Raw genomic sequence first — 19,364 nt, 5'->3', positions numbered from 1 at the left:
AGGAGGGGAGTGTGGGGGTGGGGGGAGGGAAGGGAGGTGGCGGTCAGGGGAGGGGGAGGGGAGAATAGGGGTAATGAGGGGGGAATGGGGGTGGAGGCAGGACTGGGGGTGGGGGCAGGGGAGGGGCAAGTTGGGGTGGGCTAGGGGGGATGGAGTGGGTCAGTGGGGGGAGGAGGGGGCATTGAGTGCGGGGGGGGGAATTGAGGGTGCTACACCAATACAGGAGAGACTTTGGGTCCGGGGCTCACCCTCTCAGTCACACCCTCTTCCCTTCCCTGCCCCCCCCCCCCCCTACGAGGAATGGACGGCCTAGTCACCTCTAAAGACATGGCAGTCAAGAGAAGGCAGAGATAGATGATGCCACACCAAGATTTACCAGATGGCATATATTGTACATTGGGAATGAATGCCAGAGAATTAAGACAAGGGGAAAGAATACATTATTTTTTGAAGTGGAGCAAATCACGTTTAATTTCACACAACAGATTATAAATGTGGGAGATGACATTGTGTATCGCAGATTCAGAAATGTTACAAGAAATTTGAATGTGGAGAAGAAAGATGCGAGAGTCCAGTGTGCTGGATCGAGGGATGTGAGGGAGGGGTTTGAGTGAGTTGGATACAGGAATACAAGTGGGGCTTTTGTTTGTCCTGGATGCAGGAATATTAATGAGAAGCTCTGGCGTTCCTCATGCAGGAATACCGTGCCTATCATTCCACAACAACCTTCCATGCCTCCAGTTCTGTCGGATGACAGAGTGATGTAATGGTTATTATCACAGCAACCTGATCTACGAGGAGTTTACATGTTCTCCGTGGGTCAATATGGGTTTCCCCTGTGTCTTTAACATCCCCCTGATGTGCTGGTTGCAAGGACAATTGCCCATAGTGTAGGCTTCGAAGAACCAGGAGGCAGTTAATTCCAAGCGGGATGAGTGGGGGAATGGGATTGTTGGAATAGCTCTGAGAGCCAGCGTAGACTTGATGGTCTGAGTGACCTCCTGTGTTTGCCCATTTGGGGGTGGTCCATGGGTGGAAAACAAAGACGGGGAACCAACAGGCCCGTCTCCGATTATCAGGCGTGGGTTGGGAGAAGAGTTGTGGAGGCGTGGGTTCCAAATGGAGGCGTGGGTTCGTATCCCACTTCTGACACCATGTAATGAAGTGATCATACCAACGCTGTAATACAACACATGGCTTTTAATGCAACACTTACATCACAGGAGGTGCAGTACATTCCAGCTCCGAGCTGCTGCACCTACTGACTGACGCAGGCAAGTTCTTAATATATACAGCACATAATGGGCGGGGCTACTACTAACAAACACTACGATTGGCTAGCATGCAATAGCTAATCTACATCACTACTAACAAACACTACGATTGGTTAGCATGCAATAGCCCATCTACAATCGTGAAATTGTTTTCATTGTTTTGTTGCGATGTTCTGTTGCATTCGTTACAGCGATTGCCTTGTTTTCTTTGTTACTAATTGCTTTGTTGTCCTGCATCCCATGCGGTTTCAGGAGAGAGTTTCGAAGGCACAAGCACATGTCCATCTGGGAGGCCAGAACCAGTCAACTGAGGAGGCGCATGCAGATAAGCGGCCGCGAGGCTCTGTTTGCTGAAGCAATCCAGGGCCTGGAGGCGAGCAGGTATCGCAGGCACCGCTCCAGGATCTTTGAGGGCGAAAGTCTCCGGCGTCTGGGCGACCAGCAGGTCGATCAACTTGGAGAGGGCGGCAAGCGAGAGGTCTTCAAGAGCCGGTCGCTCCGCAACAACTGGCAGCCGGCCGGGGCAAGCAAGGAAGGCTCCTCGCTGAAACTGAACGGGGATCAGGACCACAGGCAGGGCCGGGCGCTAGGCCAGAGCGCGGAGGCTGGGGAGAGCTTCAGAATGGCCGAACCCGTGAGGGCCAAGAGGAGACACAGGTCTCTCTACAAGGAAGCCAAACTGGGGCTGGAGGAGAGCGCGGAGACCACGCTTAGTCACCGCGTGGGCAAGAGCAAGGAGGAGAGGCTGTTGCAGCGTCTGCCTGAGGAGCAGGAGAGCAGTCAGACAACACCTGGCCCCAAGGAGAGGGATACTGAGCAACAGATGAAGGCCTTCTCCTGGCAAGGGCGGCCACACACAAGGTTGGCAATTGCCGGAGGGAGTCTTCCATTAGTGTCTCCCTGGGCATTTTTAACTTCTTACACGTCAAACAGACACTAGTGGTCGGCCCACAATCTGCCCATAATCTAAATATCAGGGGGATGATGTCTTTCCAGGGTGTGTAGACTGTGGGTTCTGTTGCCCAACAGAGCCTTAATATATCTGACATAATATCTGTGACTCTGCCAATCCTTCCAGGTTGAAACTCTGTAGTCCAGAATGATGTGCTCTGCGAGCTCCCTTGGTCTGGCATGTTTTGAACCTGTATTACAGACCTGTACTAATTAACCAATTCCATCTAAAAATTCCATCTAATAATCTAAAATCAACGAAGATCAGTATTAATTTGCAACGTACCAGTGCAACGTTTGCAATCTCAGCCGACGGTGTTTTTGACTGACAGAAACTTTGGGTTGCAGACAATTCTCTGATCTTTTATTTGACCTGGGTTGTCGATACTTAAAAAGAACCAGTCTCCGGCTCAGAGGAAGACGAGGGGGGCATTTTCTGTGTCCGGATTTTTTGTTGTGCCGAACTAAAAGATTTCAACCTGTGCCACACTGCTGAAATGCCTATTTTCTGCTTCATTTTAATGGTCTAAGTACTTGGAAATGCTCTTCTTCACCTTGCCCTCTCACCACCATGGACCTCCGCTGGCTCCCAAACATTCACTGTTTCGAAAGTACTCCCATCCTTATGAAACCCAAAATAGAAAAACTCACACTTTCCTTTCTTATCTTTGCCCTTTGTTACCACCATCTGCCTACCAAAACCTCCCCATTGCCTGTATCGACCTATTACCTGCCAAGCTTTGTCCTGCCTCTTCAGTTTTCCAGGTTTCTTCCTCCTTTCACCCCCCCCAACAATCTATCTGAAGAAGGGTCTCGACCCAAAACGTCACCTCTCCTTGTTCTCCAGAGATGCTCCCTGAATTGTTGAGTTACTCCAGCACTTTGTGTCGTTGTTTCTTCACTTCACCCTGTGTTGGATCCATTTGTCACAAGTTTTTCAATTCCCTTGATCCAGTAATATCTTCTTCTGGTTTAATGATTCCCTTTCCATGGTTTGCATTGGCAGTCCTATGTTGTTGGCATCCACGGATACGTGATATTCCAACCATTATCCAGTTGCAGACGCAAGCGAGGTCAGGCCCCATTCCACACAAACTTCACAACTTTCAAACACCGTTGTTCACAAGTTCACATGTTATAGGAGTATAACTTGTATATTCGCCCCACCGCGTCCACTCTGCCATCCAATCATGGCTGATCTCTGCTAATCCCATTTTCCTGCCTTCTCCCCAAAACCCTTGACACCCGTTCTAATCAAGAATTTGTCTACCTCTGCCTTAAAAATATCCACTGACTTGCTCTCCACAGCCCTCTGTGCCAATGAGTTCCACAGATTAACTACCCTCTGACTAAAGAAGTTCCTCCTCACCTCTTTTCTAAATGAGTGTCCTTTAATTCTGAGGCAGTGACCTCTGGCCCTAGACTCTCCCACCCGGTTAAGTTAAAATATCACCACAGGATTTAACAATGTGTGATGAATAACATGTTATTTTTCCCACAAGAATTATTATTTTGTTCTGGTGACAATTGTCAATAATTTTATTCGCAATGTAAACTACCGGTCTGTAGACACAAAATGCTGGAGTAACTCAGCGGGACAGGCAGCATCTCTGGAGAGAAGGAATAGGTGACATTTCGGGTTGAGACTCTTCTTCTAACTCGCGCTTACTCAAAATTCCATTTTAGCCACCACCACTGTTTTAAGGTTTCAACATTTTGCCTTAAATGTACTTATATCATGTAGTGTAGAAAGAAACTGCAGATGCTGGTATATAGCAAAGATAGACACAAAGTGCTGGTGTAACTCAACGGCTCAGGCAGCATCTCTGGAGAAAAAGGATGGGTGATGTTTCGGGTTGGGACCCTTCCTCAGGTTTATACAATATATTCCAGTGGGCACAAAGGTGAGAGAGTTTTTAGTCAAGTCAAGTCAAGTCAATTTTATTTGTATAGCACATTTAAAAACAACCCACGTTGACCAAAGTGCTGTACATCTGTTTAGGTACTAAGGAAAAAATGAAACATACAGTAGCACGCAAACATAACAGCACATACAAAACAGTTCACAGCGCCTCCTCAATGGGCCTCAAACGCTAGGGAGTAGAAATAGGTTTTGAGCCTGGACTTAAAGGAGTCGATGGAGGGGGCAGTTCTGATGGGGAGAGGGATGCTGTTCCACAGTCTAGGAGCTGAAGAAAGAAAAGAGAATGACTGTTTAGTTTAGTAAAGAGAAACAGTGCAGAAATAGGCCCTTCGGCCCACCGAGTCCACGCTGACCAGCGATCCCTGTACTAGTGTACACTACCACTATCCTACACACTATGGACAATTTTCAATTTTACCAAAGCCAGATAACCTACAGACCTGCAGGTCTTTGGGGTGTGGGACGAAACTGAAGCACCCAGGGAAAACCACACGCACTCACGGGGAGAACGTACAAAAATCTGTACGGACAGCACCCATAGTCAGGATCGAACTCGGGTCTATTGGGCTGTAAGGCAGCAACTCTACCACTGTGCCACCATGCCGCCCCAGCCTTACTCTGAACCAGTCTTGCATATCTGTCTCCACACAGCACAAATCGGAATCATGATTCGGACAGAAGCCTAACGGGTAGGCAGCTGGAGAAGGACAGCACGAGGGAGACTGAGAGTGGAAAAGTGGACAGTTCAAAGAACAGCAAGCAGGTCAATGAACAAACCAGCCTGTTAAACTTGCAGTTGGATTTGCAAATCGCTCAACCTTCAAGAGGAGAGAAGGACCTGACCACCAGTCCCAGGGACATAGACCAGGACAAGGCCCGGGATCAGACAGAGATCGATGTAGACTGCGAGACACCCATGGATTCCCTTGTCACACCAGGTAGGAAATTTATGTTATTAGAGATAGGATTGGAAAGAGAAAATGTTCTAAATCTTTGCAGATGATGAAAAGTAACAATAAAAAAGTGTTTTGTGGCGGCCATCTCGGTGAGTCTCGTGAAGTGTGCAATGGAGCTAGTTTGTCATTGGGTTGGTCTGTGCACACCTTGTCCAAACACTAAACGCCAGGATACTTAGCTCTGGCTCATATCATCCATTTACAGATGAGGGTAATGCCATTATAATTGGTTGCGAAGATCAAAACAGAAATGAGCAGCAGAAATTATATGTCGGTTTTCATTTCCATAGCGTTATACGGCATGGAAACAGGCCTTTAGTTAGCCCAATTCAGCTGGACTGACCCAGGTGCCTATCTGTGTTATTCCCACTTGGAGGCATTTGGCCCATATCCCTATCAAAAGTTCCCATCCACAAACCAGGCCTAATGTCTTTTAAACATTGTAATTGCCCTCATCGCTGCCACTTCCTCTAGCAGATAGTTCCATGTACCCATCACCTGTGTGAAAACTCTGCCCCACAGATCCCCTTTAAATCACCCCCTCTCACCTTAAACCCATCCCCTCGAGTTTTAGACGCACCAGTTTCAATATCACACACTCCAATTATCAATGTCATACTTGATAATTCTCAGTGTCACAGTGTAATTCTCGCTCACAGTGTAATTCTCACTCACAGTGTAATTCTCACTCACAGTGTAATTCTCACTCACAGTGTAATTCTCACTCACAGTGTAATTCTCACTCACAGTGTAATTCTCACTCACACAGTGTAATTTTCACTGTCACACACTGTAATTCTCACTATCAGTGTAATTCTCATTGCCACACAGTGTATTTCTCATTCACACAGTGTAATTCTCATTGTCATACACTGTAATTCTCAGTCACACAGTGTAATTCTCACTGTCACAATGTAATTCTCAGTGTTACACAGTGTAATTCTCAGTGTCACACAGTGTCATTATTCTCAATGTCACATTGTTGTTCTCAACATTGCACGCTTGTATTCAATGTCAACTACGGTTGTCATTGTCACACTCTTGACAATACCACACTGTTGATGTCAAGGCCACACTCTTGTCAATGCTACACTGTTGATGTCAAGGCCACACTGTTGATGTCAAGGCCACACTGTTGATGTCAAGGCCACACTGGTGTTGCCAAGCCCATGCAGTGTTCTCAGTGTAACTCCATTGTTCCCACAGTTGCACTCTTCCCAACGTCACCATGTCCCACTTCTCCATGTTCTCCATATCTCACTTCTGGTCTCAATCTCCGCTGTATTTTTCAGCATTGAATTTATTTCTGTAAAGCACCACAGGATATTTCTGTGCGACGCTAATGCTCTGAATGTGATCCTTACTCACAATGTCAAACTGTAATTCTCAGTGTCGTTCAATCTTTCACTAAATGTGACATTCTCCACTTCTTCATGCCAAGCCCTTTTTCCAGAAATATCTATGAGTAATTTACCCAGTGCCACCAGTGCTTAAATCTATAGTTCTCAGCGTCAAATTTGTTGTGTCTATAAAACACACTCTGCAATTATCAATGACAGTGTCACTCTGCAGTACTAACTGTAGCAGCCTGTAACTCCCAGTCACACAACCACACTCTCAATATTGGTCTTTTTTCTTCTCACAGTTGCAATGGAACTCAGAGTTGCCGTCTGTAACTCTCCTGGTCGTTCTTTGCTCTTTGCAATTATGAACTAAATCACAAAGTGATCTACATGGTGATTTTCACAACTTCCATGTTGCAGTTCTCATTGAGAGTCATACTCATAAGGCACCGAAACAGGCCCTTTGGCCCAACACATTCATTCCAACCCAGATGTCCGATCTAAGCTTGTCCCATTTTCCTATGTTTGGCCCATATCCCTCTAAACCTTTCCCATCCATGAACCTGTCCAGTGTCTTTTAAATGCCATTATAGTAAATACCTCAACCTTGTTCCATGTACCCACTGCCCTCTGAATGGAAAGGTTGTCCCTCAAGGTTCTATTAAATCTTATCCCTCTCACCTTAAACCCATGTCTTCTGGATTTTGCATCCCCTACCCTGGGTAAAAGACTGTGCATTAATCATATCTATCCCCCTCGTGATTTTATACACCTCTACAAGATCACCATTCAGCCTCCTGGGCTCGAAGGAATAAAGTCCCAGCCCGCCCAGAGTTATTCCCAGAGTCGGCAGCTACGCTTGGTCTTTTGAAGTACACTTGCTTCCAGTCTCCGAAACACCGAGCTTGTCGATAATAATGGCCATCAGTGTTGTATATCACCTCATGCTACAAATCCTTCTGTTTGGAGAGTTACTGGTTGCAGTTACCCCATTCTCTTCTCTCCCTGCAGTATGCCTATCGGGTTCTGCCTCTCCTCCTCAACAAGACATGCCTCTCTTCCTCTATCACATTCCCCTGGGTTCTGATCTCCCTGCTCCCCTGAAACTGACTGGGTGGTTGCCCCATCTCCACCTCCCTCCCCTTTGCTGCCGACTCAGTGGGGCTCGGTCCCCTGACTCCCTCACCCCACCCCACCCCCACCCCCCTTACCACCACATTCCACCCCAACGACACTGACTCCTGAGCGGATATTCTCAACCTCGTCTTGGTTTCCCAGTGTAGTCTACAGCAGTCCATTGTTGGCCATAAATTGGACTCTGCCTCACATTGATGAACCAGCATGGAATAAAGCTGGCCCTAACTATTTGATTCTGATGCATTTTCTGGCTTTATTTTGCAGAAAACATATGCAGCAGCAGTAGCTCAATGAAAGACGAAGATAAAAAGTCCAAGTCGATCATGCCGTACAGCTCCATGTTCCTTTTCAGCACGACCAACCCGTAAGTAATGGCAATCAAGTCAAACTGAGTTTATCATCATATGCACAAGTATGGCGGGGAACAGGTACAATGGAAATCTTGTAAAGTCACAACAAAAACATAAATTATATATGAATTGCACGATTGGTTAGTGTAGGTTGCTCAGTGTAGGCTAGTGTACATGGTGAACGCTGGTCGGCACAGACTCGGTGGACCTGTTTCCCATGCTGTATCTCTAAAGTCCAAAAGTCTACACATAAATCCTATAAGCCAGTGAAAAGAAAGAGTCTGTGCAAAAACAAGACATTGGTCCAGAAGTACGCGATTAGAAAACGAGTCCCTAGAAAATTGTGTCCCATTTATAATATAGTTCTATCGTATTACATTGGAAGGCAGGAGCCTCCGACTACGCCGCATCTGCGCCCGGGATGAGGTGTTTCACACTAGGGCATCAGGGATGTCCTCATTCTTCAGGAAACGGGGCTTCCCCTCTTCCATTATAGATGAGGCTCTCACTAGGGTCTCTTCTACATCCCGCAACCCGGCTCTTGTTCCCCCCCCCCCATTCATAACAAGGACAGAATCCCCCTCGTTCTCACCTTCCACCCCACCAGCCAGCGTATCCAACAAATCATCCGCCAACATTTCCGTCACCTCCAACGGGACCCCACGACTGGCCACATCTTCCCATCCCCTCCCCTTTCTGCGTTCCGCAGAGACCATTCCCTCCGTAACTCCCTGTCCACTCGTCCCTTCCTACCCAAACCACCCCATCCCCGGGCACTTTCCCCTGCAACCGCAGGAGATGCAACACCTGTCCCTTTACCTCCACCCTCAACTCCATCGAAGGACCCAAACAGTCCTTCCAGGTGAGACAGAGGTTCACCTGCACCTCCTCCAACCTCATCTATTGTATCCGCTGCTCTAGATGTCAACTTCTTTACATCGGCGAAACCAAACGCAGGCTCGGCGATCGTTTCACTCAACACCTTTGCTCAGTCCGCCTTAACCAACCTGATCTCCCGGTGGCTGAGCACTTCACCTCCCACTCCCAGACTGACCTTTCTGTCATGGGCCTCCTCCAGTGCCATAGTGAGGCCCACCGGAAATTGGAGGAACAGCACCTCATATTTTGCTTGGGCAGCTTGCAGCCCAGCAGTATGACCATTGACTTCTCCAACTTTAGATAGTTCCTCTGTCCCTCTCTTCCCCTCCCCCTTCCCAGATCTCCCACTGTCTTCCTGTCTCCACCTATATCCTTCCTTTGTCCCGCCCCCTCTGACATCAGTCTGAAGAAGAATCTGTAGCATCCAGTGTCTCCTGATGGATCTTTGTCAGCTCCTTTGTGATCCCCTCTCAATCTTCCAGATAGTGGTGAATAAAAGCCTTATCGCCCAATCTCTCTTTGCACGTCACGGGCAGCACGATGGCGCAGCGGTAAAGTTGCTGCTTACAGCACCAGGGACCTGGGTTTGATCCTGACCACGGATGCTGTGTGTGTGTCTGTACAGAGTTTGTACATTCTCCCCATGACCTGCGTGGGTTTTCTCCGGGTGCTCCCCCACTCCAAAGACGTACAGGTTTGTAGGTTAATTGATTCGGTAAAATTGTAAATTGTTCCTAGTGTGTAGGATAGTTGTAGTGCACAGGGATCGATGGTCGGTGTGTACTCGGTGGGCCGAAGGGCCTGTTTCCGCGCAGTATCTCAAACAAAAACTAAAACTAAATGTCAGTCCTTCCACCCCGGGAATCATTCTGGTGAACCATGGGGACTATGGGGAGAATAAAATGAAGTTAGTGTGAATGGGTTGGTGTGGACCTGTTGGTCCATGGGTCTTGTTTCCTTGCTGAATGATGGTGATTCGATGATTGTACAGAATCTGTGCAGTGACTGTTTCTCCATTGCAGGGTTCGCCGGGCATGCCACTTCATTGTCAACCTACGCTACTTCGAGATGTGTATCCTCCTGGTGATCGCAGCCAGCAGCGTAGCTCTGGCGGCAGAGGATCCCATCAACAAAGACTCCGCTAGGAATCACGTAAGGCCATGTCGAGCGTCACGAGGTGTGGGCTGCAGAGTGCAGGGATGAGGGCTAGAGTCCTGTGGATTGTTCAGCTTTACCCGACATTTCAATAGTTCTTTATTGTCACGTATGCACAGCACAGTGAAAGTATCGTGCACAACCACAAATGCGCGGTTGCCACAATATTGGCGGCGTTTAAAATTTTTAAAACCCAGAAAACGCAAACAGTCCAATGTACAAAGTCCAGTCCACATGTTTGGAATCCTGGAGCACCCCCAATCCAGATAAGCAGCAGGCCCACTACCCAAGATCCCTCTCCTCTACCGACCGCTCCTGTGTCCCGGGGGATGCCTCCTGCAGCCGACCTTGAAGGTGCGGGAAGTAATCTGGAGGCAATACCCCGGTCACTCTCCAACCTATCCACTCCTCACATCCGTCGTCACCAGTGGCTCCCTCCTCGATTCTCCAGTCTTTGGCACTACCCTACCCTACAGTTAAGGACTGAATGGAGAGTAATATCACAGGACCCAGAAATTCATGTGCCTCCTTGTGTTGGAGTAAAGATGAAATATTGATAGCACAGTCTCAGCAATGATAGAGTCTGCGCACAATTTGAGCGCTTCATACTCGGAAGCTGTAACAATAGGGTTTATTATGATATTGTGGCATTCATCACAAGAGCAGAGCAGTTGCTATTATAGGGGACCTGTAATTACTTCTGCAATTTTCATTGCTAAAGCAGAGAACAGGTTAATCTGCTGCAACACAATGGTTGTGTTTCTAAGAAATCTCGCATTAATGAAAATTGCGTTAGACAAGCAGTTGTGTCACTAGGGGAAGGGGGGATTAGGGGCTAGAGAATTTCAGACTTGTTTTAATGACACCGTTGTATTTCTCCAGAGGATTTTCAAAAATAAAGGCCTTATTAATAAATATATTTAGTTATAGTCATTAACAAGTCTAGTTTTAACAGGTTTTGTTACAGCAAGTCTAGTTTTGCTACAGCAAGCTAAAATACTAAAGGCTGTATGTTACATTGTTTAATACTTTATCACTGCACACTGCACAAGGGTCAGTAGAAGCATTCACTTGTCCATTTCAGTGACCATCTGTGGTGAAATTAGAGACAATGGTGTCTGATTACTGCGGAGAGGTTACACAGAAATCTAGACTCTTTTTTACAAGACAGCTTTTTTTCTATTTGTTAATTTTTCATTTAACTTTTAAGTGTTTCTCTAATTCCCGATCAAGGTTGCCCCTGTAATACAAACAGTGTTTTGTTTGTATTTACAGATCATTTTATATACGACTCACGGTATGGAAATACACATTATTTCATATTTTCATGTTTCACATTATAGCAGAATTACTTGTACTTGTTACCACCGATGCGCAGTTGCTGCCACATTAATTTTCATTACTGCCATGCGTCATTTATTAATGCAGCAGAACATTTGTACCATGGCACAGCAGTTATTACTTAAGTGTATTTACAACCAGATCAAATTAGTTAATAAGGAATCCAGGACATGTGATGTTAATGTGGGTAAATGGTGACGAGATAGAGGATCAGCCACAGTCTTATCGAATGATCGAACATGAGTGTCTCTGCTTCTGTGATCTTGAGCAACGGTGACTATCCAGGATAAGGATCTGGTCCAAAGATAGACATCTAGAATGTAAGGTCACTGATGAGATATTTGCTCTCCGCGTTTAAAGTCTCTCATAGGCTTCTTCCAACTGCATTGGTTGTGACCACTCAGCACATTGCGTTTCCCAGAATGGCTGGCCCTCTTTTGTGGGAAGTTTTCTGCAGTTCCTGCAGTGATTATGGATTTATAGATAGGTAAAATTTAGAGAAATATGGGTCAAATGCGGGGAGGTGGGACTGGTGTAGATGGGGCATCTTGGTCGGCGTGGGCAAGTTGGGCTGAAGAGCCTGTTTCCATGCCGTATGAGTGGGCAAATCTTTGGAATTCTCAACCTGAGGGTTGTGAAGATTCAGACAGTGAGTTACTATGAGACAGAGATCAATAGAACTTTGGATAGTAAAGGAAGGCAGGGTGATTGATAGTTGGCATGGCCCTGTGTCAAAGGGCCTGTTTACCAGCTGTATCTCTCTGGGGGCCCGATGTCGCAGCAGTAAAGTTGCTGCCTCACAGCAACAGAGACCATTCAATCCGAACTACTGGTGGTATCTGCACGGAGTTTGTACGTTCTCCCTGTGACCACATGGGTCCTCCAGTTTCCTCCCATGTTCCAAAGAGGTAGAGGTTTGTAGGTTAAGTGGCTTTGCTAAAAGTTGTAAATTGTCCCTAGTGTGTAGGATAGTGTTTGTGTGCAGGGATTGCTGGTTGGAGCGGACTCAGTGGGCTGAAAGGCTGTGAACTAATTTAAACTAAAATGGAAGAATCGTCGTAATTATTCAAGGAAAACCAGAATTTAGATTGAAACCAGAGATAATATTTCTTAAAAATATGAAACACTAGACCAAGTGGACACGTTGGGCCCAAACCTCTCCTGCATTGGTGCAGCACCCTCTCCTCCCCCTCTCCCCTCCCCTCTCCCCTCCCCCCCCCCACCCCCTCCCCTTTCCCTTTCCCTCCCTCCCTCCCTCCTCTCCCCCCCCTCCCTCCACCCCTCCCTCCTCCCCTGCCCCTCTCCAACCCCCTCTCCTTCCCCTCCCCCTCCCCCCTTCCCCTCCCCCACTCCATCCCCCTCAACCCCCCTTATCCTCCCTCCCTCCGAGGGAGATAGATTTAAACTTTAAAATGTGAATAACTTTTAAAATATAGCACCGTTTTCAATGAAACTTCTTCCATTAACACCAAAGGGACGACGGTGAGTAAGGTGGGCCTAAAATTCTCGCACTATCATGTACTGTTTTGGCTGTAGTTCAGGTACAAACAACCAAACAAACAAACAAATGAGAGTTTTATTATATAGAATAAAGGATAAGAATTGAAAAGAGCCTCAGTTAAATAAAGTAGGAAGTAGGCAATGTGTTTTATGGATATGCATACCCCTAATTATTCTCTCCCTCTCTCTATTTCTTTTTTTTCTCTCTCTCATTCCAACTACCAGGTGCTCAGGTATTTCGACTATGTGTTCACAGGAGTTTTCACCTTTGAAATGGTGATTAAGGTAAAGCATTTCATTACAGATTGTAACCAAACTTCTCCTTCCCCACTCTAGATCTAAGATCCACCTCCACCAATCTGTCTGATGCTCTGCGCAAATGTAACACGTTCCATTCCTCCTGCATCCTCTTCACCAGGATGTCTTGACTTCTATCCCCGTCCTTATATCTAGGGACTGTACGCCATGAGGCAGCACACTGGAACAGCACGAAGAACCATTGCCTTGCCCTGCAGACTTTGGTTCGATCCTGATCTTTAGGAATATACGAAATGTCTGTGTGGAGTGTGCTCATTTTCCCTGTAACTGTGTGGGTTTCCTCTGGGTGCTCCAGTTTCCTCCCACATCCCTAGAAGTGGTCGGTTATATGGCCGCTGTAAATTGTCCCTGGTGGAGAGAAGGGCAGTAGAATCTGGTGGGAAATGTCGAAAGTTTTTTTTAAAAATGGTATTGACGTAGGATTGGTGTAAATGAATGGTTGACGGTTAGCGCAGAACACATTGAGCTGAAGGATCTGTTTCAATGCTGTATCGCACTGTGATGAAGCCCAATCAGGATATCCAGTCACAAATAAGAAAACAAAAGTAAGTCAGACAGCATGTATGGGCATTTTTGTAATACCCACAACAAATTCCATCAGCTCAAATGAGATTCCACACCAAACACATACTCCCCTCCCTTTTCAGCATTTCAAAGGGATCATCCCCTTTGCAATTTCCTGGTCAACGGTTTTGCAGAGGTAGAGTTGCTGCCTTACAGCGAATGCAGCGCTGGAGACTCGGGTTCGATCCTGACTACGGGTGCTGTACTGTATGGAGTTTGTACATTCTCCCCATGACCTGCGTGGGTTTTCTCCGAGATCTTCGGTTTCCTCCCACACTCCAAAGACGTACAGGTTTGTAGGTTAATTGGCTGGGCAAATGTAAACATAGAAACATAGAAAATAGGTGCAGGAGTAGGCCATTCGGCCCTTCGAGCCTGCACCGCCATTCAATATGATCATGGCTGATCATCCAGCTCAGTAACCTGTACCTGCCTTCTCTCCATACCCCCTGATCCCTTTAGCCACAAGGGCCACATCTAACTCCCTCTTAAATATAGCCAATGAACTGGCCTCAACTACCTTCTGTGGCAGAGAATTCCACAGACTAACCACTCTCTGTGTGAAGAAATGTTTTCTCATCTCGGTCCTAAAAGACTTCCCCCTTATCCTTAAGCTGTGACCCCTGGTTCTGGACTCCCCCAACATCGGAAACAATCTTCCTGCATCTAGCCTCTCCAACCCCTTAAGAATTTTATATGTTTCTATAAGATCCCCCCTCAGTCTTCTAAATTCCAGCGAGTACAAGCCTAGTCTATCCAATCTTTCTTCATATGAAAGTCCCGCCATCCCAGGGATCAATCTGGTGAACCTTCTCTGTACTCCCTCTAAGGCAAGAACGTCTTTCCTCAGATTAGGAGACCAAAACTGCACACAATACTCGAGGTGCGGTCTCACCAATGCCCTGTACAACTGCAATAGAACCTCCCTGCTCCTAAACTCAAATCCTCTTGCTATGAATGCCAACATACCATTCGCCTTCTTCACTGCCTGCTGCACCTGCACGCTTGCTTTCAATGACTGGTGCACCATGACACCCAGGTCACGTTGCATCTCCCCCTCTCCTAATCAGTCACCATTCAGGTAATGCTCTGCTTTCCTGTTCTTGCCGCCAAAGTGGATAACCTCACATTTATCCACATTATATTGCATCTGCCATGCATTTGCCCACTCGCCCAATCTATCCAGGTCGCTCTGCAGCCTCCTAGCATCCTCCTCGCAGCTAACACTGCCACCCAGCTTCGTGTCATCCTGCAAACTTTGAGATGTTGCATTCAATTCCCTCGTCCAAATCATTAATATACACTGTAAATAACTGAGGTCCCAGCACTGAGCCTTGCGGTACCCCACTAGTCACCGCCTGCCATTCCGAAAAGGACCCGTTTATTCCTACTCTTTGCTTCCTGTCCGCCAACCAATTTTCTATCCACCTCAACACTGAACCCTCAATACCGTGTGCTTTAAGTTTGTACACCAATCTCCTATGTGGGACCTTGTCGAAGGCCTTCTGAAAGTCCAGATACAACACGTCGACTGGTTCTCCCTTATCCACTCTACTAGTTACATCCTCGAAAAATTGTCCCTAGTGGGTGTAGGATAGTGTTAGTGTGCAGGGATCGCTGGGCGGCGCGGACCCAGTGGGCCGAAGGGCCTGTTTCTGCGCTGTATCTCTAAATCTAAAAAAATCTAAAATCAACTCTTCCTTCCTCATCGGCCCTCCCCGTCTTTAGGCACCATGCCTTGCAATTGCAATCAATGCAATACCTGCCCTCCCAACTTTTCTCTTCCCACCCAAATAGTCTCTCAGGGTGAAGCAGCGATTCACCTGCACTTCTTCCACTCACATTCACTGATCTAGTTTCCGTGATGTGAGCTCCTCCACAATGGAGAAACCATACGCGGGTTGTGAAGCTCTCGTGTTCGGTCAACAGGAGCGACTCTGAGATTTCCGATGCCTTGTCACATTAATCCACCATCCCTCTCCACTCTGACCATTCTGTCAGTGGCCCCCTGCACTGTTATAAGAGCCAATACAGTGAGAAACAGTGCCCAACTTCTGTCCTGATCGTTCCTGTCTTCTGGACTGTGTATTGAATTCTTCAACCTTGGGCAACACACTTTTTATATCTGCACTAAAGATAACCATATGGTCATTTATACTGTAGCCATAATCTGTGATTTGACTCGTATTCTTTCTACTCACAAGTATAGCCTTACCTGCTCAACTCGGCCAAAGCTTGCACATTAACAATACGTGATACAAACAAGGAAACATAACTGCCACCTTTAGCCATTTGAACCCATCTCGCCCTGTCACAAACACTTCCTAACTTCATCCATCCCACCACCTTCCCTGCAAATACTTTTTTTTAAATCTCTTGCCCAGTTTTGATGAAGTGTCTTAACCTGAAACACAAACTCAGCATATCTCTCCACAGATGCTGCTTGGCCAGCATTTTCTGTTCAAATTTCAACTTTTAGGCATTTGTATTTGGGGGAATTTCCAGTCCCCCATCATTTCCATCCCCTTGTCAGTTCACCCAGTCCGTCGACATCTCCAACTCCTCACCAGCATATCTACACTACAACTCTGCAACCCCAACCAGGATGTCAAATCCCTCTACATCTCCATCCCTGACCAGGATATCCAGTCCGACAGCCCTGACCAGAATTTCCACTCCCTCTAAACCTCCATCGCCCAACACGAGGTCCATTCCCTCTACACTGGCATAGCTTGTATGCATCCCCAATCAGGATATCCCATGTCCCATCTACACCTTCGTCACCAAGCTAGATGTCTAGTCCCTCTACTCCTCCACGCTTCATCAAGCAGTCCAGTCCTTCTATGCTTCAAGTCCTGGGAATGATGTCCATCCCCTCGACACCTCCATCACCCACCAGGATGTCCAGTCCTTCTATCCCTCTATCCTAACAGAGATCATCCATCCATCAGGGAGATCAGAGAAGTACATTTACTATATTGACTCAATTAAAAGCTCAGGATGTCTAGTCCCTCTATACCTCCATGGTCCATCAGAATGCACAGTCCCTCCACATCTCCATCTCTCAGCAGGATGTCTAGTCCCTCCACTCCTGCATCCCAACCAAGCCATCCAATCCCTCCACATCTCCATTCCTGAGCAGGATGTCTAGTACCTTCCCCACCCATCTCTGAGCAAGATATCCTGTCCATCTACACCTCCAACATCCTCTACACATCCACTCTTTATTTGCCTTCAGCCCTCAAGATGTTCATCTCTTTGCATATCCAATTCCCTCCATGTTGTTCAGTTCTTTGTGTCCTCCATTCTCTCAATAAAATGTCAACCCCTCTCCACCTCTTCCCACACTGTTGTCCTTCTTTGAATGTTGAGTCACCGTCAACAACCACCCAATCACTTCAAAATGTAGTAGTTCACAAAATGTATTTAGGGAAGCACCGCTAACCAGCATACGAGACAAATTTAGGGGCAGCATCATAGGGGGCAAGGTGGTGCAGCGGTAGAGTTGCTACTTTACAGTGCCAGAAACCCAGGTTCAATCCTGTCTATAGCTGCTATCTGTGCGGAGTTTATACGTTCTCCCCGTGACCTCCGTGGGTTTTCTCTGGGAGCTCCAGTTTCCTCCCACACTCCAAAGATGTATAGGTTTGTAGGTTAATTGGCATTGTAAAATTATCCCTGGTGTATATAGGATAGTGTTGGTGTGCGGGGATCGCTGGACAGCACAGACCCGATGGGCCAAAGAGCTTGTTTCCGTGCTGCATCTCTAAACTAAACTAAACTAAATTTACCTTGATGTGACCTTTTGGTCAATCCTCTCGACATAAAGAAATGACAACATAAACATTTAAAACAACGCGGACTAATTCATAGAAACACACTCAGAGACGTCAGAGAAGAACATTTTCTATATTGACTACTAAAAGTACTTTTACTATATCGACTTTTTCATGGTGTAGGATTTCCATGAGAGTGTTGCTTGTGGAAAAGCGCCTTCAGTTTTGGGAGCTTGGAGTTACCCCTTTTGAAACTAAACTCGCAGTCTAAGGCAAAGAGAAACATATGTAGGTCACGCATTAAATATGCAACTATCTATTGATGTATACAGAAGTGTGCCAAGATGTTCACAGTGTAGAAAAGAAAAGGCTGCCAAGTCTCGCTCATGCAGATGGGTTTGAAGGGGTAGAAGAATGATGAACAACAGTGAGGTCCCAAAAGGCAACTCTGCCTCAAAGAATCTAGATATGATGAAGGGGCAGGAAAGGCATAAGAGTTCAGTGATAGAGTGGTGAGATAACAGGCCCAGATTGTGGGATTACTGATAATTATGGAAGACAATAGACAATAGGTGCAGGAGTAGGCCATTCGGCCCTTCGAGCCAGCACCGCCATTCAATGTGATCATGGTTGATCATTCTCAATCAGTACCCCGTTCCTGCCTTCTCCCCATACCCCCTGACTCTGCTATCCTTAAGAGCTCTATCTAGCTCTCTCTTGAAAGCATTCAGAGAACTGGCCTCCACTGCCTTCTGAGGCAGAGAATTCCACAGATTTACAACTCTCTGACTGAAAATGTTTTTCCTCATCTCTGTTCTAAATGGCCTACCCCTTATTCTTAAACTGTGGCCCCTAGTTCTGGACTCCCCCAACATTGGGAACATGTTTCCTGCCTCTAACGTGTCCTACCCCTTAATATTCTTATATGTTTCAATAAGATCCCCTCTCATCCTTCTAAATTCCAATGTATACAAGCCTAGTCACTCCAGTCTTTCAACATACGACAGTCCCGCCATTCCGGGAATTAACCTAGTAAACCTACACTGCACGTTCTCAAGAGCAAGAATATCCCTCCTCAAATTTGGAGACCAAAACTGCACACAGTACTCCAGGTGCGGTCTCACTAGGGCCCTGTACAACTGTAGAAGGACCTCTTTGCTCCTATACTCAACTCCTCTTGTTATGAAGGCCAACATTCCATTGGCTTTCTTCACTGCCTGCTGTACCTGCATGCTTCCTTTCAGTGACTGATGCACTAGGACACCCAGATCTCGTTGTATGTCCCCTTTTCCTAAGGACACCATTCAGATAATAATCTGCCTTCCTATTCTTACCACCAAAGTGGATAACCTCATACTTATCCACATTAAACTGCATCTGCCATGCATCCGCCCACTCACACAGCCTGTCCAAGTCACCCTGCAACCTCATAGCATCTTCCTCACAGTTCACACTGCCCCCCAGCTTTGTGTCATGTGCAAATTTGCTAATGTTACTTTTAATCCCTTCATCCAAGTCATTAATGTATATTGTAAATAGCTGCGGTCCCAGCACCGAGCCTTGCAGTACCCCACTAGTCACTGCCTGCCATTCTGAAAGGGACCCATTTATCCCCACTCTTTGCTTTCTATCTGCCAACCAATTTTCTATCCGTCAGTACCCTACCCCCAATACCATGTGCTCTAGTTTTGCACACTAATCTCCTATGTGGGACATTGTCGAAGGCTTTCTGAAAGTCAAGGTACATTACATCCACCGGCTCTCCCCAGTCCATTTTCCTAGTTACATCCTCAAAAAATTCCAGAAGATTAGTCAAGCATGATTTCCCCTTCATAAATCCATGCTGACTCGGAACGATCCTGTTACTGCTATCCAAATGCTCCGCAATTTCGTCTT

General features: G+C 46.6%; 1 protein-coding gene across 5 annotated transcripts in view; it reads left to right on the top strand.

The window, feature by feature from the left end:
* LOC144597837 (putative voltage-dependent R-type calcium channel subunit alpha-1E) overlaps positions 1 to 19,364 on the top strand; it is a 411,899-nt gene that overhangs the window by 303,050 nt on the left and 89,485 nt on the right. For all 5 annotated transcript variants that reach the window (XM_078407483.1, XM_078407485.1, XM_078407488.1 and 2 more), the window contains 5 exons: positions 1,527 to 2,135; positions 4,801 to 5,087; positions 7,850 to 7,949; positions 9,837 to 9,966; positions 13,036 to 13,095. In XM_078407483.1, coding sequence (XP_078263609.1) covers positions 1,527 to 2,135; positions 4,801 to 5,087; positions 7,850 to 7,949; positions 9,837 to 9,966; positions 13,036 to 13,095 — 1,186 coding nt within the window. The remainder of the gene's footprint in view (positions 1 to 1,526; positions 2,136 to 4,800; positions 5,088 to 7,849; positions 7,950 to 9,836; positions 9,967 to 13,035; positions 13,096 to 19,364) is intronic.

This window comes from Rhinoraja longicauda, chromosome 11 (assembly GCF_053455715.1).
Source record: "Rhinoraja longicauda isolate Sanriku21f chromosome 11, sRhiLon1.1, whole genome shotgun sequence".
NCBI lineage: Eukaryota > Metazoa > Chordata > Chondrichthyes > Rajiformes > Arhynchobatidae > Rhinoraja > Rhinoraja longicauda.
The sequence above is the reverse complement of the archived record's forward strand: the minus strand, read 5'-3'. Positions and strand labels throughout refer to the sequence as shown.